At 37.1% G+C, this 23,625-nt stretch overlaps 2 protein-coding genes across 2 annotated transcripts; both read right to left on the bottom strand.

The window, feature by feature from the left end:
* Positions 1–10,020: 10,020 nt before the first annotated feature.
* LOC149021889 (histone H2B.3-like) lies at positions 10,021–10,721 on the bottom strand. Its single transcript, XM_089150061.1, has one exon. It carries the CDS (start codon positions 10,656–10,658, stop codon positions 10,212–10,214), a length of 447 nt encoding a protein of 148 aa, XP_089006187.1. The 5' UTR covers positions 10,659–10,721; the 3' UTR covers positions 10,021–10,211.
* A 7,032-nt stretch (positions 10,722–17,753) lies between these two features.
* On the bottom strand, positions 17,754–19,424 carry LOC149021888 (protein SENSITIVE TO PROTON RHIZOTOXICITY 2-like). The gene is made up of 2 exons (XM_089147208.1): positions 18,546–19,424; positions 17,754–18,442 (listed from the first exon to the last, which is right to left on the bottom strand). Exons 1-2 carry the CDS (start codon positions 19,153–19,155, stop codon positions 17,862–17,864), a joined length of 1,191 nt encoding a protein of 396 aa, XP_089003334.1. The 5' UTR covers positions 19,156–19,424; the 3' UTR covers positions 17,754–17,861.
* Positions 19,425–23,625: the final 4,201 nt, after the last annotated feature.

The raw sequence follows: 23,625 nt of genomic DNA, 5'->3' as shown, positions 1-23,625 counted from the left end.
TCATAGCTAGTTGTATGATGGTCCTATAGAATTTTCCTTTGAGAATTAAAGGAATACATCGATCATACAAGACCCTTGATGCACCTTTTTGCTTTAGCAACCCTATTTTAATTATTTAGGAAACAACATCTTTTATATCACTTTTATTTTATTTATGCTTGAGCCAAGGTACCTAAAATAATCACTTTGTGGGACCTCCTTCTCATCAAGTCTCACCACCTCATCATCTGTTTGATTATGACCAAAGTTACACACTAGACATTCGGTCTTTGTTCTACTTTTTTTAAAGTCATTTGATTCCAAAAGCTGTTCTCCATGATTCTAACCTAGTATTAACCTCTACCTGAGAGTTGAGTATCATCTACCAAAACAATACCATCAACAAAACTCATACACTAAGGAACCTCATATTGAATGTCATTGATTAAATCTTCCACCATAAGTGCAAACTAATATGGGATCAAAGCTGATCCTTGATGTTCCCAACTATAATCGGGAGTTTAGTACCTCGTCCCCTCACTATCCTTATACTAGTCACTAAACCATCATATATATCTTCAATTATGTCTATATATCTTCTACTTGTAACATTTCTTCTCTCTAGTATTTGCCAAATTGATGCTCTAATGACTCTATCATAAGCTTTCTCGAAGTCAACAAAGACCATATGAAGATCTTCCTTACACTCCCTATACCTTTCTATAAGTCTCCTAATAAGGTAAATAGCTTCCATTGTAGATCTTCTCAGCATAAAACCGAATTGGTCCTACATACTAGCAACTTCTAGTCACAAACATATTTCAATTACTCTCCTATAATCTTGTAGTATGATTCATTAGTTTTATGCCTCTATAGCTGTTACAGCTTTGAATATCTCCTTTATTTTTGTAAACTATGACTATGATACTTTTCTTCCATTCATCTGGCATTTTCCTGATGCTCATAATCTTATTAAACAACTAGGTCAGCCAAGTTAGTCCACAGGTTCCTAAGCTCTTCCATGTTTCTACTAGGATTTCATCAGGACCTTGTTTCTTGCCTACTTTTATATCCTCCTTAAAGCTTATTTCACTTCAGAGATGGTAACTCTTTGTAAGGTAATTTTCATCTGGACCCCCTAAGGTTTGGTCCATGTCACTTTTAGTACAAAAAAAGTTTCTCTTTGCATATGGCTCCCCTTAAGTTTTTGAAAATGACTAATTGAGGACAAGTCATAATTTTGATGACCAAAATACCCTTTTTCAAAGTCATCTTCCTCGTTTTCTTTCTTTCTTTTTTTCTTTTCTTTTTTTCCTTCTGCCTTCTTTGATTTCTAAAACCAAAACCCCCAATACTTTGAAGAATGCTCAAATCAAAATGAACACAAATCTAGATGTGATTCAACAATTCATTACTTTGCAGGTTACAAATAAAGAAGTCTCAGAGAAAGGATTCTGTAACCCATCAATGGTATTAGTCAATCTTCACAACACTCAGCAGCAGCCAAAGAAAATTTCCAGACAAAGTGAGATATAGAAGAGATTTAGGCTACTCCATTTTACTGCAATTGGAGTATGGCAGAGATAATCCAGATATTCACCCAGCTCTTGAAACATCAGCAGATCATCAACAAACTCTACATTCTTCTTGAACACTAAGCCAGTGAATATCTGTCTGCAAGTAAGATCAGTGAACCGAGGTTAAGAGCGTGTTATCTCAAGGCATCAGGATTATTAACTCTTCTTTTTCTTTTTTTGACAAAAAGAAAAAAAGAAGAAATCTTCTGTTTCTTAAAATTTTCTGATCACTTGAAGAAGATGATACAGCAAGAAGAGAAATACAGAAAAAGAACGCTCAGAATCCTCAGCAATAAATCTTATAATTTCTCTTCTTGAGTTACTATTGTGGTTTGTTTAGGTTAGAGTTCCAACAAATTCTTAACCACATTGTTTTCTACTCTCTTTTTCCCTAAAAATTCTTGTTTCCCACAATTGCTATGGATTTTAGTTTCTCCCTCCCAACTCTCAGTCTCTCTGCTTGAGTGACAATTTGAAGAACACTGGAGTTTTCATCACTTTTGGTGATTGAAACCCCATTAAAATCTCTTAACCCAATAGCAATGCCCTCAGATTTTGAAAGCTAGAAAGATTAGGGCTTTATGAATTAAACAACACCAAGATCAAAATTAGAAACATACAAATCAAAAAGTACAGTTGCAACATCGAATGGAGCAACTCAGCAATAGGATCTCGCGGTTGGAGGTTTGGTTTTCAATGGAGAATAAGGTTTTTAGAGAACAAATGGAGAGGAAGAAGACATGGGTATTCTGGTTATCAAAATTATGATTTGTCCTTAACTAGTCATTTCTAGAAATCCCAGGGGAGCCATATGCAAAGAAAAAAAAATTTGGACTAAAAGTGACATGAACCAAACCTTAGGGGGTCCAGATGAAAATTACCCTTCTTTGTATATATGCTTGAAAATTGGTGTGATGATGAATGGTGTAATCATCCTATTTACAGATACCTGAAATATGCCTTTAGTAAGCTAGAAAAATAAACTTCCCATCTCGTCTTCAAGTCCTCATCACATACTAGCACTTTAGTATCTTCACTTTTAACACATGTTAAATCTCTACTCTTTTGTCCAATCTCTACTCTTTTGTCCCTTATTATAGCTATCTAATCAATAGTTATTTCCCCTTCCTTTGTGCTTAACTTATTATATAAATCTTCATACTTCTTCTCCCTTGTTTTCCCACAATTTTCTTAATTTCATTTCCAGCCAACTTATGTCTTTATAGATCCTCTACATCATAAGTCCTTTGCAATGTCTTAACACTAGCTTTCTATTCTTAATAGCATCTTAAACATCACTATCCCACCACCAAGTCTCTCTATTCGAATGCTGTTTTCCTTTTTATTCACTTATGACATTTTTAGCCACCTTCCTAATACATGTAGCAATCTCATTTCACATGATATTAGTATCCCCCTCAAAGTCCTACTTTCGTAGTACACATCGCTATCCTAACATGGGATTTGTTCTTACAATCATTAAATTTTTATGTAGTCTTTCTTTAAGTCTTATTTTTGGAGTTGTAATCTATGTTAGGGTCTGATAGTAAATTGTAGTTCTAGTTTGAGTTCTATTTCAATTTGAGCTTTTTAGAATGACCAAAATTCTTTCTATTAGTTGTTAGTTGTTCAATTCTATTAGGCGTTTGGATTATGTAATTTGCTATTTCTTGTTGCCAAAGTAAGAGTATTTATGTAATAGTACTCTTTTCACTTCATTATAAATGAAGGGGTTAGGATCACACTGATCAATTCAACCCATTCTTCCACAATAGACTCTCTCAACATGGTATCAGAGCCAAAAGTCGATTAGAAAAAAAGAAGCAAAGCGAATTCGATTCTAGAATGTGATTATTTCTCAAGAGGGGAAAAAGAAGAAGAAGAAGTAGAGAACTCGATTCTCTCTCTATGAACTCACCACCACCGTTGTTGCTGCTACCTAGATCGACCAGAACCCTCGACCAGAACCCTCGACCAGAACCATCGATCGCCTCCACCTCAAGATCCATCTCCTCCAACAGAACCCTTGACTAGAACCATCAATCGCCTCCACCTCAAGATCCATCTCCTCCAACAGAACCCTCGACTAGAACCATCGATCGCCTCCACCAGAACTACCCTCAACCAGAACGATTGATTGCCTCCACCAGAGCCCCATTCCAGAACCATCGTCCCTATTTTTTTTTAAGAAGCATTGAATACCTGGTTTCTCTATTAGAAGACAGTGAGTTCTAAACCTGACCAAGTTCTAAACCAGATCATACATGGACTAGAGCGGTCCTAACTGAACCATGTCTCCGTTTTTTTCTTTCTAAATTGCAGTTCCATTAGCAACCCCCCCCCCCCCAAAATAAAATTAAAAATTATATAAAAATATATATATATATATATATATATATATATATATATATATATATATATATATATATATATATATATATAGTTCTTTATCTTATGAATCCCTAGATTTATTTGGGTGGTCAAGCTATTCAAATATGCGACGTTTCAGTTGTTTAAAAAAAGGTAAAAGACTAAAGAACAATAGTGAGGTTTTTTTTTTTTTTTGGCAAACATGGCACCCACTGAAGGTACTACCGATCCCAATGGCTCCAAACATTATCCCACTATTCCTCCTCTTTTGGTAAGATATGATGGAAAAATTATTTGACATGGTCCCGATCTACATACCTAACTATTTATAGAAGAGGACTTGTTGGACATTGCTTACCACCACAAAGGTAAAAGACTAAAGAACAATCGTGAGGATAACCCTATCAAGTTGTTCCTTTTTTTTTGAATCCAAACATGGCACTACCAGGGCTAGCAAACTTACTCGGCAGGAGACACAACTCACAAATGCAGATGATCTTAATATAAGCACCAAATCTGATTCGACCAAGGAGATTATCAAGTGTAAACACTATCACAAACCATATCATATCAAGGCCAACTACTGGAAGTTCCATGGGAAGCCCACTAATTTTGATCAAAAAAGGGCACAAAGAAGGGGGGCAACTTCCGTGGTTTGAATATGGAGTATGCTCAGATCATCAAGGTACAATATAGAGTTGTTCACCCCCACACTAAACAATTTCAGCCCTGTCTGAGGAAGCCGGATTAAACATGTTTCATGCTCCTTATTGGTTTTTCTCACGAGGAATTAGCATATCATATCAAGGCCAACATATTCTAATGATCAAAAGGGCACAAGGGGGGCAACTCCACCGGAGGCTAATCTTTTTAGATTGTTCCCACAACGACCCCCTGCAGTGGTGGTTTCACGAGGAATTAGCTACTGCCATACTGCTCGATGCATCCTTTACATGCTCATCCGCTATCCATACCAACTCCAACGGTCCAACCTTGCTACTTTAGGTAAAACTTTGACAGGCTTCCATGTTTCTTCGATTTCTACAACTTGGATCACTAATACAGGAGCCGTAGATCATATGACAAGTTCATCCTCCTTTTTCTTACATTATTCACCAACTTCCCAAATAGATGAAGTTTGAATTGTTGATGGCTCATATTCTTCCATTGCTGAAAAAAGGATTCTTCCGTTGCTGAAAAAAGGACCATTCAGCATTCTCCATCACTTTCTTTGTCTAAAGTTTTACACGTTTCCTCTTTCTCTACTAACTTGTTCTCTATCAGTAGTCTTACACATGACTTGAATTGTAAAGTGATTTTTTCCCATTTTACCGTGTCTTCCAGGATCTGGTAACGGGGAAGGAGATTGGGCATGGTAAACTAGCCAATGGACTTTATTTGTTGGACCCAATTGGAGGATCTACTTCTACTTTGACTGCATTTTCTAATCAAGTCCATTTGGTAATATCAAATCTTTATCAGTGGCACCGTAGGCTAGGTCACCCCCCTCTAGGAACTCTTAAGAAGTATTTCCTAATTTAATTTCATCTTGTAAAAAGAATGAATTTTTTTGTAAAGCCTGCATTTTTGCGAAGCAAACTCGTCTAACTTATTTACCTTCTCTTCATAATAAAAAGTCTATTCCTTTTGTACTAGTTCATACTGGCCTTAGGTACTTCGTTACTTTTATTAATTGTCACTCTCATTTTACATGGATTTATCTTTTTTTTTAAATGAGGTTTTTTTTTAATGTTTTCGTGATTTTTACAATATGATTAAAACTCTATTAATACCTTGAATTTTAATACCAATGTGAATATCCTTCGCAATGACAATGACACAGAATATATTAATGGTGAATTTCAAAGATATCTCTGACTCTGACAGATCAATTGTGTTGATACAGTTGCTTGAAATGGGTTTCTGAAAGGAAGAACCGGTATCAATTAGAGATAACCCATTCTATTATGACTTTTATGAATGTCTATGACTATTATTGGAGTGAAGCTATAATCATTGCCTATTACCTTATGAATCGGATGCCCAATAGAATACTTGATTTTACATGTCCTAATGAGATTCTCTAGGGAGACACTTCATTTGTTATTCCCCAAAGATTTATTGATGTGTGTTATGCCAGAATCACATCCCACCTGAGTAAGTTGGCTCGTTGCAGCCAACTCTGCATATTTCTAGGTTATTTTGCTACTCAAAAAGGATATAAATGTTATCATCCTCCTCCTAGAAAAACCACTATGTCCATAAATATAATTTATAATGAGTTTTGCACTTACTATACACCTCTCCAAGGGCAAGGGGAGAGTCCTAAAGGAGAGGTGTTCTTTCCAACTCTGACTTTCCTACCACACACATAGACTCCTACACACCACCACAACACAACTTAGGAGTTCAAGAAAAGTTTCTTGACCAAGGGGAGAATTCAGCCAGTATACCTGAGGACCCTAGTTCTCCCCCTCCTTTTTTTGAATCTTGTGAGGAACCTGGTCAGAAAGAGACCACTCCTATGAGGCACACTATTGCGGTCTTTCAAAAACAAGATTGACCAAAATAAAAAGATGCAGACTTGTTACAGGAAGAATTACAATCGGCCTATGCAAGTGGAGAAAGTTGACATGTTACAACTTCAGTCCCTTGCCCTAAAATTAGATTATAATGTTTCCCTTCAGGTATCTTCTTCTGATTTTCCTATTGCTATTAAAAAAGGAGTTAGATCTTGGACTCAGCATCCCATAGCTAAATATGCTTCTTATGAATCTTTGTCTGACTCTTACCGAACTCTTATATCCTCTCTATCATCTATTTTTGTTCTTAAGAGTTGGCAAGAAGTCTCTTCTGATAAGAGATGGAAGGCAGCTATGGTAGAGAAAATACAAGCAATGATTAAAAAAAATGATACTTGGGAGCTGGTGACACTTTTTCTAGGGGGGAGAAAAAACCCGTGGACTGTAAGTGGGTGTTTATGGTGAAGTAGAATATAGATGGATCCGTCAACAACTTAAAGGCAAAACTAGTTGCACAAGGGTTTGCCCAGACCTATGAGATTGATTATTATGAGACTTTTGCCCTTATTACAAAACTAAATATTGTCAGAGTTCTATTGTCTGTAATTGTGAACAAAGACCAAAACTTGCACCACCTAAATGTAAAGAATGCTTTCTTCTATGGGAAATTGGAGGAAGAAGTTTATATGGAGATCCCACATGGTTTCTCTAATAACAATACTGAAGGAAAGTTGGTTGGTTAAAAATATCAATTTATGGGTTGAAGCAATCTCCTAAATGTTAGGTTGGATGCCTCCAAAATGTAGTGACCTCTACTGGGTACAAACAAAGCAATTAGGATCATACACTATTTGTCAAGAAGTCAAGTATCAAGATCAAAAATCTCATTGTTTATATGGATGATATTGTCATCGCAAAGAATGATGGTGAGAAAATTCTAAGGTTGAAGGACTTTCTTGGCAAAGAATTTGAGATTAAAGATCTAAAGAAATTACAAGTATTCCTAACAATTGAGGTGGCTCAATCAAAGAAGGGTATATACCTATCCCAGAGGAAGTTAATCACAAAAACCAATAAATCAGCACTTACAAAACATTTGTTTTATTGTGCAGCAAGTTAAATGACCAAGGAATGCCACACATTAAGTTCAAAAACAACTCAATATTGAATTTAAAAATTAAAAATAATAATAATAATAAGGGGAGAAGAAGTCAACTCTTATGTTTAGACCCACAGTTTTCATTATTATTTCTATTGCTCAATTGATGACTTACTAAGAGTAGTTTAAGTGCTTAACTGATAACGCCTGCTTCTCCATCTCAAGAAAAGATCCACAAAACCCAAACCCACACAAAACCATCCAAGCATCAAAAGCTCACCAAATTTGGCTTAAATCTTCCCCTCCCCTAGCTGGAAATTCCATCGAAGGCCCTGTCCTAACTCCACTTCTAAACTCTTTACTTCTTTATAACCAGAAACCAAAAATCCTAATTTTGCTGATATTCCAATTTCAGCAGTAATCTCCCATCAACAGACATTGAACCTTCACAGATAGACTATCATAGGCCAACATAATCTATTCTGAAGTATCCATCAAACCCTCAGTCTTACCAGCCCTTACTCTAGTTGTGACACCCCCCCCCCCCCCCAAAAAAAAAATCATCTAATTTGATACAGCCGAGCTTACCAGTTCATCCCAGGTCTAGGACCAGATTAACGACCCTTGCACAGGGTACGCACTCTTGTGGAACACCTTACCTTGTGCCACTCAATTGACAAGCTGAGCCTGATTCCACATACCTCCATCCCCACCATAAATTGTAAATTTTAAGCAGTAAGAAACTCAAGCATGTTAACCAAAATATAAAGTAAAGCAATTAAGAAACACACTAAAATAAGTGCCATAGCAGCAGTATTTAGCGATTGTTTTACCAGTTTCTATCAATAATGTTGTAGAAGATATAAAATGAAAGCAAGTACAAAGTTGCACTTCCATTCCAGATTTACAATTGACCAATTGAAGAGGGAATCATACAAATCCCATTCAACTTCTAATTGTTCCCATTCAATGAGTTTTCTGATCAGTAATGTGATACCATGGATCAGTCCATGGGTCTAATCCTGCTTATCTATATGAACTAGGTAAGTAGTCAACTAACCTTTAACCAATAACTCCCAACCAATCACAAGTGGTGTAGCCTCAATTGAATGAGGGCTGAATTCCAAGATCTTAGATGAGTAGCAGTCAAGACCAATTAGGTTTTCTAGAAGGCTTCAGCCAAAACAGTTTCAACTTTCTATTTGGGGTCAAAAAAGGGTTTCAAAGCAGGTCTGGTTCCCTAGATTAGGTACTCTTATTTCTGATAGCTAATTAATGAAAGACTGCTGGACTAATTCCCTTTTTACTCTGATCTGCCGGTTAGGTTTTGGGAGAGTAAGGGACAGTGTATAGATGGGAATCAGGGACTGTAATGAAGTTCTAATGATGGACTGGATTCTAAGATGGAGGGCATGCAATTTCAGAGACTGCTAGGGAGGTGTGGAAGACAGAATGAAGCATCTTACCAGTTTACTTGGTTGATAAGCCATATAGTAGACTGACATGAAAGGGGACAAAACTAGCCAGGCTGAAATCACAACTGAAGAGCTTATACAATTAAAAAAACCTAGGAATTTTATTACTCGAGCAAGGATCCTTTGCCACTGCTAGAGCAATCTCTCTTAAGCAATTAACATTGGCTGTAATAGTCAATATCATCAATCTAAAATCTGAAGAACTATTACACACTGGGCTTATTTATAACCTTATAATTGCATTCCTACCGACACAGGTTATACTTTAACTACTAAACTGAAATGAAATAGAATTCTGAAAATAGGCAGAGCAGTAAGAGCCAAATGATGCGGCTATCAGATAGCTCTTCAACTTTAACCATGAGAACTAGAAAGAACTCGAAACCCAAGAACTAAGACTTGCACGAATTGCAGTCTTTCAATATACTCAGCATACAGAGCATGACACTTGCCTGCAGGTAGCATTATAGATTCACCAGCATTCCAAAAACTAGGGTGAGAGATACCTGCCAAGTTGGCAAAGACAGAGCAACTAACCACCGTCTTTTCTACCGCTTCCATGTTCAACATGTCTTTCATATTCATAATTTTCTAAAAGGCCGCGGACCTCTGGGACAGGGACCATTTCTGGGCACCAGGCAGAAAAATTAACCGTCTGAGTGAATCAAGCAACACAAGTTCGGAACTTAGAAAATGACCCCAATAGCAACACCTACTGAGGCGCAAGAAGTCAGTTTGAATTTTCAAAACAACGAGGCTTTATCCAAATGACGAAGATAGAATCCAGGCACAAATGAGTGTTAAAAAGCCTCCGAAATCAAATGTTTTGACCTCTTAGGCTGCAAACAAACTGGGCTTGCACACCGGAAATTAAATGAGGTCACAAGCGTGCAGAACTCCGCAGCAATCAACGAATCGGAGGTTATTAAACTAGTGATACAAAACTGACTTCTCATATCATCACTAGTAGCCAAATGGGCTTCAACAACACCAAAAGCATACGACGAAAATGACGATTTAATTGATAAGAGAAATCTAGAGAATTACACCACACTATAAATTGAAATCCTAATCTTTACAACTAGTACATCGGCAACTATGCAGATGAGAGATTCAAAAGCCGAATTTAAACAAGAAAGCTAGAGAAACCCTAAAACCGGCACCTACAATTAAAAAAAAAAAAAAAAACCTAAGAACTTGTGAACTTAGTAACAGCTTTGGTCCCTTCAGATACGGCATGCTTTGCAAGCTCTCCTGGCAACACCAACCGAACAGCAGTCTGAATTTCCCTAGAGGTAATAGTTGGTTTCTTGTTGTACCTTGCAAGTCTCGATGATTCCTGAGCAAGCTTCTCGAAGATGTCGTTGATGAAACTGTTCATGATTCCCATGGCCTTACTAGAAATACCAATATCGGGATGAACCTGTTTCAAGACCTTAAAGATGTAAATCTTGTAGGTCTCAACACTCTTCTTCGATCTCTTCTTCTTCTTATCAGAAGATGCGGCTTCTTTGGGAAGCTTCTTCTCGGCCTTAGGCTTCTTCTCGCCAACCGGTGCCTTCTCTGCTTTCTTTTCCTCTGCTGCAGTAGATGCAGGCTTCTTCTCCGCTGGCTTATTCTCTGCCTTTGGCGCCATCACAGAACGCGACTATCGAACAAAGTAAATTGATACTGCTAACAATGAACTCAGAAAGAGACTTCCCTCTATGATGCTTGACAAATCAATAGTCCAACACTGTTTATATAGGCGTTATGTCGTGACTTCTCATTGGCCAAGTTAGACTAACGAGGATCGATAGGTATGAACCGTCGATGTGATAATATCTATTCTAACGGATGAGATAGTTTTCGGTTTATAGGCGGGAGTGTTTTTTCGTTTTTTGTTCTTTTTTCTTCGAAAGCAATTTTAGGCGGGACAATTGGATTTGCGGAAAGGGGCGTTAGTCCGAGTCCGGACCATCTCGGATTTTTATTTACAGCAGCCAGCCTGCCGACGGTCCTGATGGAGCCACATAAGCAGGATGTAATCCAACGGTAAATAATCATATATGAATTTTTAACTTTTACATTTAAGGGTTAAAATTTTATGATTACAATTTACCCCGCATGCCCGACCAACCTTCTCTTCTTTGCAGTTCCGCATGGCCATATGCCCACCTACACATCACCATCCATTCTTTACGCCAACCCCCCCGGGGGGGGGGGGCGGCCCCCCTTCTTCGGTTAAAATATTTAAATGTGGCAATCTCTTATCACTCATTAGGCATTCATTGAAAGATATTCCTCCAACAACAAGATCCAAATCCGTCAGGAGAGAGGTATGTACTCTCTCTCATGTTTTTACATCACACAATAAAAATAAAGTTCATGAAAGACTTATTACAAGACTCACGTACAAGGTTTAAAGTATCGGTATCGCGTATCGTATCGATTAGGTGATTTTAAGAGACATATCGTCCTGTATCAAATATTGTATCACTATTGCTAATGTATCTTAGTGTAATTCAATGGAGACACATATCGAGATGTATCGTATCGATTGATTCAAATATGGATACATATAGACTAGTATCGTATAATATAGTGGGATACTTTAAACCTTGCTCATGTAGGATCCATTGAGGTTTTCCTTTTAATTCATTTTGTCAATACGATGAAATAGACCCTCTCTTATTCTTATTGTAATGGTAAGAGAAAATCATAGCGGAAGAGAATCCTTCCTAAGTCAAATTTTCTGCTGAGGTAAATCAAATCTAGATCTGATTTTTTTTTAAGCCTTGCTTTTTAAGGTTTTTCAATTGTTAAAAGGTGACATGAGTTTTTTCATGTACAAAAAAGTGGTTTGAGCTAGCGTGCGTGGTATTTCATCAAATGATTGGCAAGGGAGTGCCAATCGCGAGCTTGCTATTCATTCAATTACACCAGTTCGCTGTGACTAGATTTCATTGTGAACGACCTAGAGGCTAGAGCACGGCTTAAAGTAGTCGATGTGTATCCTTATTGGATACAATCATACAATCACTATATGATACATATTTATACGTCTCTTTTAAAGGATATCTAATGGATTGCACCAAAATGTACCGATACAATCTAATACTCAATACAAAATGATATATCTTTTAAGATCATTTAACCAATACAATATTCGATATCAATACTTTAAACTTTGTCTGGGGGACCTTAGAAGGCTCGGTTAAACTATTGGTGGTCCTGCTCTAAGCCTCCATCAGGGTACTTATTGAAAATGTTTAAAACTTATGTATATTATTTTAATATAAATATATATTTTATTTATGTTGTTTAATCTTATAAATTTTGTGATAGGAACTTTAATCCCACATCGGGAAGAAATGAGCTGGTTATTTGGTTTTTATATAGTTAGGACCTACATAATATATGTTTGGGGTTAAGGATCACACTCACGTAATTTGGTGTGAACTTGTGTATGTCGCAAACAAAGCATTGAACCCTAGTCTCACCTAAAGAAAGTACTTTTTGTACATTTCAGCTATGTCAAAGTTCGTGATTACAGTAATCTTACAAGTATTCGTGTAGATTTCTCAACAACCGTCCCAATGGCTTATAATAAGGGTGTTATACCACTAGTTGAATAATTTTATCTCAACAATGATCACTCACACTAGTGTTATGTACTAGGACAAAAGAATATTTTCGAACAAGGATCTTCTCATCCTTCATTTGTGATCCTTCCAGCTACAAGTGTCATTCTTGCGATGCACTTAGGGCAGCTCCACAATAGTCTAACAACAAATTTAATACTCTGTTATTTTGGGTCTACATGCAAAGTGTCTTTTTCTCATATGCGTTCTTCATTATCCCATCAAGTATTTTTATTTTTTATTTTTTTAGGGTGCTAGTTCATAGTTTAGATTGATAGCATAGTGAGCTAACCAAATCTTGCTACAACATTATATGTATTTTAAAATATTTATTTTTCCTATAAATGTTCATACGCTTATGAATTCTTGAATTTTTTATTTATTTTTTTTTATCTATTTTTATTTTTCCGTTAATGAGAACTGGCTAGCTTAAATTGATGAAATTAGTGTGGATATCTTTCTCATTAATAGTGTTAGCTTTTATTTTAGCTAATTTACTTTTAAAAAAATTAAGATCTTACTTTGATATTGGACATATGTCAATAATCCAATCATGTAGGTTAGAAATTTCCTCTTCATGCGAGTAGAGAAAAAGCATTGGTGAAAATTGAATCTTATTTGTTTCATAAAATTGATCCATTTCTTTATGGTTTAATCAATACCGTAGAATATATCTAGTCTTAAGAAGAGTGACAATGTTCTAATTGTTTTGATTTAAAGTGACTATATTATATCTAGTGAGGAACTCTATAAATTTTCCTCTGGTTTATTTGATTGAAAAAATTGGATGTTTCTTAACCCTCTGTATCTTAGCAGTGCAATTAAGAATTATGGCCATGTATCCCTCTGTCTCCACAGCCTCGTCTTCTCGTCTAGTGGTCACAAATGCTGATGCTTTATCTTCCGACTTTAGAAGCTGAATTTTCCTGCCTATATCCATCTCAGCAGGTAAGCTAACATCTCTGAAAAATTCTCTGAAGTATACAATAGTTGGATGGGTCCCGGATGGAATTCCCATTAATGTCACTTAGCTTCGTCATATTGCTAAAAAAATGTGGCAAATAAAAGGAGTTATTGTCGATGATTATCACCTTGTAGAAGGAGCACTTGATCGATTCATTCTTAGATTCAATACAGCTAGAGTCATGCAGTGCTTGTTGTTTTCTTAGCCATGGTTTCGGCTTGTAGGAAAACTTCTTTCTTTGTAGCACACCTTATCTCACGGGAACAGTAATTATGTTTAAAAGCTGGAAATCACGAAAAAGCAAACTCGCAAAGCTTTATCCAATCATGCGAATGTGCCTTTTGAAAAAAGACCTAAAGATTGGTATGTTGAGAAAAGTAGACTGTTGGCTCTTCTCAAGAGGGTCACAAATCAGATTTGTGACAAATGGCACCAAAAGTCGAGGATTAATTGGTTGAATCTTGCGGATCACAATACTAAGTTTTTTCATCTTTCAACCATCAAGCGAAGGGCAAAAAACCAAATCAAATCGCTATCTAATAATGGACTTCACTTGATGAATCACCAACACATTGCCCTGGCGTTCACACAACATTTCAAGAACATCTATTCTTTTGGTACTCATCATGAAGAATACTTTATGGTCATTAAGGATCATCTAAAGGAGGATAGAAAATCCCAGTTAATATAGCCTTTCACGGAACACGAAGTTCAACGAGCTGTCTTCAAGGCTAATGGACTGAAGGCGCCAAGACTTGATGGATTCCTAGGAATCTTTTATCAACAGTCATGGAATGAAATTAAGCAAGATGTGCAGGACATGGTGGATGCTTTTTTCTTCTCAAAAAGGTACTTTCACTTCGCAGTTGAATAAGACCTACATTACGCTTGTACCTAAAGTAGATACACCAAACTCTGTTGGAGATTTTCGGCTTATTAGTCTGTGCAACATGTCTTATAAGATAATCTCCAAGCTCTTGGTAAATTGTTTGAAGATAGTTCTTCCGCATCTAGTGTCTTTCCAACAAAACAAATTTGTCAAAGGCAGACACATACAAGATAATGTTCTTATTGCTCATGAGCTCTCCACAAAGTTCATTTACACAGAAGAGGAAGAAGGACTTGATGGCTGTTAAGCTAGACATGAGTAAGGCGTACAATTGTCTTGAATGGTATTTGTTGCTCACACTCTCAAGGCATATGGCTTTCCACCAAGATGGATTCAATGGATAATGTTTTGTATCACATCACTACAATATTCCATACTGTTGAACGGCTCACCACTCCCATTCTTCAAACCAACCCGGGGGACTACAGCAAGGTGACCCGTTATCTTCCTATATTTTCGTGTCGTTGTGTGCTGAAGTACTCACATCGCATCTTGAAGAAGCCCTACAAACTAAAAGAATTAAAGGCATACAGCTCTCCAGAGGAGGTAAGCGACTCTCGCATCTTGGCTTTGTAGATGACTTGATTCTATTTGAACAAGCAACCAAGCATGAAGCAGTGCAGTTTTTAATCACATCATAAAAGACTATTGCCACGAATCAAGACAACAATTGAATCTGACCAAGGCACGAGCTCATTATAGTCCCAGCACTTTGCTTCAATTAAGAGGCAATTGTTTACCACCTTCCATATTACACCCACCTCGGAGATGGATGTGTACCTTGGAATTCCGTTAATCCGAGGCAAACTCAAGAAGAAGCACTGCTCCACTTTGCTACAAAGAGTGAATAGTAGGCTACAAAATTGGCTCTCTCAACTACTCTCGGAGGCAGGCCGCGCAATGTTAATCCAATTATTACCTTCATTGCTCTGCCCACCTATTATATGTCATGCTTCAAACTCCCCTCTTCAGTGATTGGCATAATGGATCAAGCATCTCGAAATTTCTTATGGTCCTCAGGGTCAAAACAAAAGATACATACGTTGGATTAGGCTACTATATGTTTGCAAAAGCTTCAAGGAGGGTTAAACATCAAGAATTTGCATAAGCTAAACCTATCTCTTCTGTCTTGGAAGGCATGGGAATTGGTACAACCAACTTCTTCTCTATGGAGTAGGCTAATGAATGGAAAATATTTCCCTACCACAAGTTTCCTTCTTTTGCTTCAAGTAAGGCTATTAATCTTGGAATGAATGTTTAAACAAGTAGGCAGGGGACACAAAATTAATCCATGGACGGACCCTTGGATCCCAAATGTAAGAATGGATAATGGATGTTTTCCATTTGCTACCTTAGCTCCAATAATGGTCTCCGATTTTATCCATCCTATCTCTCGAAGGTGGAATCGGTTAATGGAACAAAAATGGCGGCCGCCAGAGGTGGCACAAATTATCATGAACATTCCACTTCCGACCCAACCTACGGAAGATTGAATAATATAGAGGCTGACTACATCAGGAGAATTCACCGTCAAATCCACATATGAGCTACAAGAGTCAATGCAAGTAACAGGTACGGAACAAGCATACACTACACACTGGAAAATGCTATGGAAATTACCGTTAATACCAAGACTATTACATTTTGCATGGAAAGTATTACTACAGAAGCTACCTACTGCAAATCTTCTTATCACTAGGGGATGTAGTCTGTCGACTTTATGCATGTTTTGTGGTTAGCAGGATGGTACAATGGAGCACATTTTTTTGCAGTGCCAGTTCACCTTGAAAGTGTGGAGCGAGTTAGCTCTCCCAACATGAACCGGTCATTGTGCCTCCAATCTCATCTGAGGACACTCCTACAACAATACTCCCATGCATACACTCACAAGGCACTTAGTTTGAGAATTATTATCACTTTCTGGAAGTTGTGGCACTTTTACACCACGTTGATTGATAATCTTGCACTCCCCATGCTAGCGCAAGTAGCAGTTATCATCAAGAGATCCTGAAGATTTTTCATCGTCGAAAGTGTACAAAGTTCAAAACCGAGACAAGCGCTAGCTTACCATATACATTGGCCACCTCCAAGGCACCCTTATATAAAGGTAAATGTCAATGGCTCATCCTTTACAAAGAGAAATCTCTCAGGTTTTGGCGGCATAGCTCGTGATGCTCAAGGTCGGTTTATATTTGCATTCAGAGAAGGATGTGGCTATTAGGACTCCAGAGTGGCCGAAGCTCTAAACATTAGAAAAGCCCTCCATTGGTGTGCTAATTTGTCCTTTGCACATGTGCTTATAGAATGTGACAACCAAGAGCTAGTGGATATGTTAGCAATATCTACGGCCATTCCCTGGAAGGTGTATCACATCCTTAATGATGTTCATGACAAAATGGTTGCTTTTGTGGGGATTTGTTTTTCCCATATTCATTGGGAAGCAAATTTTCCCGTAGATACAATAGCCAAACAGGCGGCTTTAACGTAGGACTATTATCCATCCTTCTCTATCTCAACTTGTTTGGTATGGCCTCTCCTTTTAGACTCGTTAGGTTGTATTATCCCTAGGGGCCTGACCACTTTCTAATAATTCAAGTATGCTTCACCAAAAAAAAAAAAAACAAATAATAGATGTTTGCAATAAATAAATAAAATTGTTGAAATTATATTTATATAAGAAAATTTTCAGGCAACTGAAGATACAATCATGCAACTTGCGTAGATTCTTCCAACAGATGATTGTTAGGTCCATTCTTATTAATCCTTGGTTTCTTGGCTGTGTATAATCAAGATGCCTTGTACTCCTCTTGTCCCCCACTTTGAAATAAACCTTCCCATTGCCAGAAAAAAGAAGACACTTATAAAAGTTATGTGCTCCATTTTCATGGTTTCATATCATAATTGGATGCACAAAGGATAACAACCTGGTCATATCACTATTGGATGCACAGAAGATAACATTATCTCACCTTATTTGGAGGATTTGGTTTTCAAAAAGGAAAATCTCACTTACTGTTAAGAGGACCCAGATTAAAAATATACTTGAGCCAGAAAGGAGGGATTTAAGAATAATGCATTATATATGCAGCAAGGAGCTGCACAAAACTGAAATTTATATTTTGTTTCCCTTTCATTACATCTGATTGGATGTACAGCAAAACTTACAAACAAGGGGGGGGGGGGTTTCCCTTTCATTACATCTGATTGGATGTACAGCAAAACTTACAAACAAGGGGGTGGGAAGGGGGTGGGGGGGGGTGAAGAAGAAGAAGAAAAGATAGGAAGACCCTGCAACAAATTAACATATAACTTTGAGGCAATATGCTCTGAAGATCCAATACATCAGCTTCGCCAAAGATCGCATCACTGCATTTGCACTGCATAGTGATCAATCTTTTCAGATTTTGTACAAAAATTTCCAGCTGGAGAGTGCCCAGTGAACAAAGCAACATGACCCATGAGCTTATCCTTCCTAGAGAAGGTAGTTCCACATGAACACTGCCATTTGAGTTCACCACAGTGTTTCTCATGAGTTCGAAGATCCGATAAAACCGAAAATTGCTTCTGATTACATCGGTTACAGACATACATCTTGGGACAATGGCTCCTCTTGTAGTGGTTCTTCACACATATCATGGATTTCAAAGGTTGGAATTTGGCATGGTTTCTGTTCCATCTGCAACCTTCTTGTGGACATGAATATTTCCTAGCCAACCTTACTGAAGAAAACCCTTTACCACCCTCTCCATCACCACTGTTCTTCAAAGGATTGCTTAGAGCTGCACTGGATTTATACTTATCTCCATGTGCTCTCATATGCATCCTAAGATTTGCATCCCTCTTGAATCCCTTGCCACAAACTTGGCAATAATGCGTGTATTTAGCCAATAAATCAGCTGCATCCAACTCTATTATTTCACCATCCCAATTTGGCAATTCCCTCTCTAGATTACTCTCACTCATGTTTTTGTTGTTTTTGCTTTTGTTATTGGTGGTGGTGGTGGTCGTGGTCGGGCTTGGTGGTGGCAGTGGTGGTGCTAATGGTACTATGGTGGTGATTATTGTTATTAGTAGTAGTAGTAGTAGTATTATTACCATGATTAGCATGACCAGTATTACTGCTACTACTATTGTTGTGATAGTTATCAGCGTACCAGTCAAGATTTTCTGCTGTGAAGAAACCTCTTCCGCTTTCTTCTCCAATTTGATGAGCTGTTTGTGCTTCGTGGGTTGTGCTGCTATTTTGTGGCAATCCACCCGTGGGAACCTTATTGACACAGCGTTGTTGATGATGATGATCCATTTCATGGTTGCTTTGATTAGTAACCGCTGAAGTGCCGAGCGAGAGCTGTTGACAGTTGAACATCATGGAAGATGCGGTCACCATGATTTCTTGAATGAGTGTTCCCATGCTGGCTATGGCGATGGCTTCTGATTCAGATTGATTATGAGAAGCAGGTGATATAATAACGCCGGCCAATGATTGCATCTGATGAACCTTGTCTTTAAGGACAGAAAGACTGTATAAGAAGGCGCCTGAGTGGGTCTCAGCTCCAGAATTGGTATCCATGGAAGCTGAGGCATTATGATCAGTCAAGCCATACATCTGCAGCCCTTGTGAGCTATTCTGGAAACAAGAAGTGGCCCCTGCAATCATTTCCTAGATCTCTTCTCTTCTTCTAAAGACCTTTTCAACTCTCTTTTCCTCCTGGGGCTTAGTTAAAATTTCTCAAATCTTCCACTGATAATCTCTCCCTCTCTCTATCACTCCCTCAAATGGTTTTTTTCCCCTTCCTGATTTTAGTGGCTAATGAAATGTGGTTTGTGTGCAGAAAGAAAGGAAACTTCCATTCTTTTCTGCAAAGTGGCAACAAAAGCAAACTGGCTCGAGTAATGTACTACTTGAGATTTGGAAGACAGAGAAGGGAAAGAAGGAAAGAGGGATATAAAGAATGATCAGGTCAACTTTGAGCACGCCTTATCTGTATCCATGCATCCCCAAGAAAACCTCCCTCAGCTGTCACCTTTCCCGAATGCAGTGCACACAACATTTTTTTACAAGTGGGCCTCTGAAGAAGTTAACCTCTATTTTAAGTAATCAGTTTTGGAGAAGTTAGTACTTAGTAGATGTATTTAATTAAAATCAACCAATCCGATGTTGCCACCAAATGAGATTTTACAAGTTGCTTGATATTAATTCAATGGCCTTAGAAGGCTAAAATTGGTTCCAAAATTCAGATTCCCACCCCTCAAGAGATGAAGGGAGTGAAGGTTTACACAAGAGTAGAGGATAATAGTATCTTTATATTCATCTATCATATATTTAGGAGAAAAGTCTCCGATTTACCATGTCAGTGCTTGAAGATGAGTTCTTCTCTTAAATGTTTAGTGGATAGTTGTGAAGACACTGCAATCTTCTATTTACGACGATAGAGATCCAAACTCACTCACTCCTTGGAGGCCTAAACTTTGGTTTCAAAAGAGTTTGGATCTTCAGCAAGCACACTTGGCACTCGACACGTCACAAGTAAAAACATATATATGTCTGAAACGACATTTTTAGAATAAAATAATATATTAAGTATTAAACAATTTTTTAAACTCTGATATGTGTATAAAAGAAAAACAATCGATAATTTAGAAAGATAGCATGATCCTTGCTCCCAAACAAAGATATATGTGAAATGACTGTCCTATATCCCATGAAAAATGAAACCTCCTTAAACATTCTATCACTCATCTTACTATGATCATTAGGGCTATGCTGTCTTCAGAGATTCTTCTCCAGAAATAAAAGATAAAAACCACCCTAACAGCTAACTAATGATACTGACTTATTTATATATATATATATTTTAAGGAGTATTTTTTATGCACTGCTGTGTACATATAATGCTGCTGCTTTGGCTATCACTTGAGTGAGGAAAAGGGTGTGAAATATCATTTTTGCCCACCCTTAACTATATGTAGGATGAGCCATCAGCCACGTATATAAATATATGACCGTCCACTACAAGTATATAATATTATGAGAGTAGGTTTACAAAGGAATAAACCATAGAAGGCCCCACCTATTGGTCCCATTTAGTTAATTAGTATTATTTAATTGAAGTCTTGCTACATGCTAGACATTATGGATAGCCTTAATTATTATACTAAACAAATTTTAATTTTCTAGGGCGTCAATTTTCATGCACTAGCTGACTCTTTCAAATGGGTCATAATCACAGAAAGTTGATAACTCCATCACCTTTAATCTAGTTCTTACATGTCCATTCATACCATTTGAAAACCTAAGTAAACATACTTATGATTTGCTTCTCTCTAACTACCAATATTGGACCACAGCTGCTCTTTATTCTATATAGAATGTTCCACACCTTCCACTCAGCAGCTGAGAACTTGGATCAAATATATATAGAGATCTAGCTAGAGACATATATTTATTAGTGTCTCAGGTCAACGATTAATGGGTTAATAGTGTTGCAGTCCACTACATGTCTTCCCTTGCAGATTGGGGAAAGCAAGATCTATGGGAAAGCAAGATCTATGTGGAATATAACTAACTGCCAAATCCAACACAATCAGAAAAACCCATTTTAAGGTATCCTGCACCAAGGGAGGGAGACATGGAAAAATGCAGCAAAAGGATACCAATAGATAATTAGATAGAAGAATCTTAATGGGGAATCTTATAAATTAGGTATAAACTACAAAGTCTATAGATTCATGAAGTTCTTGACACCTGATCTGTCCACTAATTCTTTCCTTCCTAAGTAGTGCCCATGGTTCATCTGGAGAAGTTCTATCTTCTATTTTATTTTTTTATTTTACAAAATGCTGAGCTTACTAAATACACCCTGATGATCACCAAGAAGTAGAATAGAGGGAATTTGGCATCCTTCTTGGGTTCTCTTTCTTCATGGGTTTGCCTTCTTAGTCATGAAACTAATGTCACTAATTCTACTTTTTCTTGTAGTGCATAGAAACACATCAGATGCAAGTGTTTCACATCATTAACGTGAGATTTCTGCATTATCCACCTTCTTCTATGTTTGAACACAGAAAGGTACATTCCTTGATACAGATTTTTCATCTCCTACATCAGATACAAGAGAAAAGAAAATTTAAAATATAAAACAGGGATGAGATTATGAGAATGCCTTATTCCTCTCATAGTTTTTCTTTCTAACCCAACATAATCATGAAGATGTAGGACATCGCTGTTGCTTTCCCACACATGCATATATATATTTGTTACCACACTTGGGGAGGTGGGTTTTGTGTGAAGCGAGAAAAGGAAAATCCATGAAAAGCACTGGTGATGGTAGAACACAAGTGTTGCTTTCCTATTTACATAAACGCTTCTACATATATAATTTTATTATTATATGTTACTTTCGAAAATATAGTTGAGGTTCTCCAAAATTGTTTGGAGAATCCACCTCTGCAATTCAAGTCATACAAGAATGATTTTAATAAAAGAATGACCCCACAATCTCCAATCTAAGATGGAGAGACACATGAAGGCATCCATCTTGCCGCCTTGATGCTTCCAACTTCTGAGTTTCTTTAATGGCTTCTTCTCTCTTTCGCATCATAGATTGCCACGCAGTGTTTAGTTATGGACCACTAAAACTAGTTGTCCATTGGATTCCGTGGCCAACAAGGATTAATGGCTACCACTTATCCCACGCAATTCTTTTTCTGTTTCTCTACGTCACTTTCTTTTTCTTACTTTTGATTTTTTTTTTTTCGTTTTTTCTTCTTTGGTAAAATTGATTTTTATTAATTATATATACAGCAGTTAGTACACTGAATAGAAAACCCAATTTTTTTAATGAATAAAAAATATATTATAAATAAACAACTTAAAAAGAAAAAGCTCACTATGCATCGTAGGAGGAGACAATAAAGTACCATCGGGCCAGAAAACAACAATGAGTTTGTTCTCTAGGAGACCATCATCTTATTATGTATTTTGTAATACTTTCATTTTAGGAGATTAGACTTGTGTAAGACTATTTTAAATGTTCTTGTGCTAAAAGATCATTCTTTGTTTGGGAATCAACATTTGATAAACCTCATTTTTGAAATATTTCCAATTAAACACGCAATATATGAAAATTTTAGTTTTGAGCAAAGGGCATGGTGCTGGAGAGCACGGCAATGACATTTGCAAGCAAGTATAGGGGTGAGAGTGGTCCTGAGAGACTTGCATCCTTGGCACTATTTTATTAAGTTTTTGTTCGCCTGATAAGACATTTGTTATATGTTTTGTAAAACCCTTTTTTGACCACTTTTCTCACCATTTAATTCTTTAAGAACAAAGGAGCACGAACTGTAACACACACCTAAGTTCTTCGACAGCAAAAGAACTTCAGAACTATTATCCAAGACTGTTATCATCACATCCTTAACTTCTCAAGGTTACAATTGTACCCTTGTAGGAATCTTGGGTACTTAGAATCTCTTTTTGTAGTCACACCATCACAACCTATGTTATAAGTTGTTTGCTTTGGATTTCTAGGAAGAACCTTATGTCAAGTGTCATCTTACCAAAAAGACAAAAAGAAATTACATTTAATAAAAGAACAGACTAGATAACCTAAAATAATTATAATAGTAGTAATTTTACAAGTCAAGAATTTCAACCTACTGGAACCAATGGTGAAGCCCCTTGTATACAAAATAATTATGACCTCCCCAACCCCAACCCCCCTATATGAACAAGCTACTAGTTCCCAAATAATACTACTAATAATAGTCTTATTCAACGGCATTTCAACCTGATTATGAAACTTAACAATGCTTTAACACATAGAGTAAGGTAGAAATTCCAACTAATGGGTTACCCAAAAATTCCAACTAATGAGTCATTTATAAAAGGAAAATACCAATGTCTTATTTATTATTTATTCAATTATTAATGTAGTTCCTTGAATAGTCCCCTAATTTTATCAGAGTATCAACTCTACTACTGTTATTAGGGTGTGCGGCTACAGGGCATAATTCCACTCCATAGATCATCCAATTATGTAACACTGACACAATGATTCCCTTCCAGATTTTATCAATGTCGATCTCCTTTGTTATTACACAGGTCACCATGACAAACAACAAAATT

The sequence above is a fragment of the Hakea prostrata genome, chromosome 3 (assembly GCF_041222555.1).
Source record: "Hakea prostrata isolate BN-2017 chromosome 3, UWA_Hpros_2, whole genome shotgun sequence".
Lineage (NCBI taxonomy): Eukaryota > Viridiplantae > Streptophyta > Magnoliopsida > Proteales > Proteaceae > Hakea > Hakea prostrata.
The sequence above is the reverse complement of the archived record's forward strand: the minus strand, read 5'-3'. Positions and strand labels throughout refer to the sequence as shown.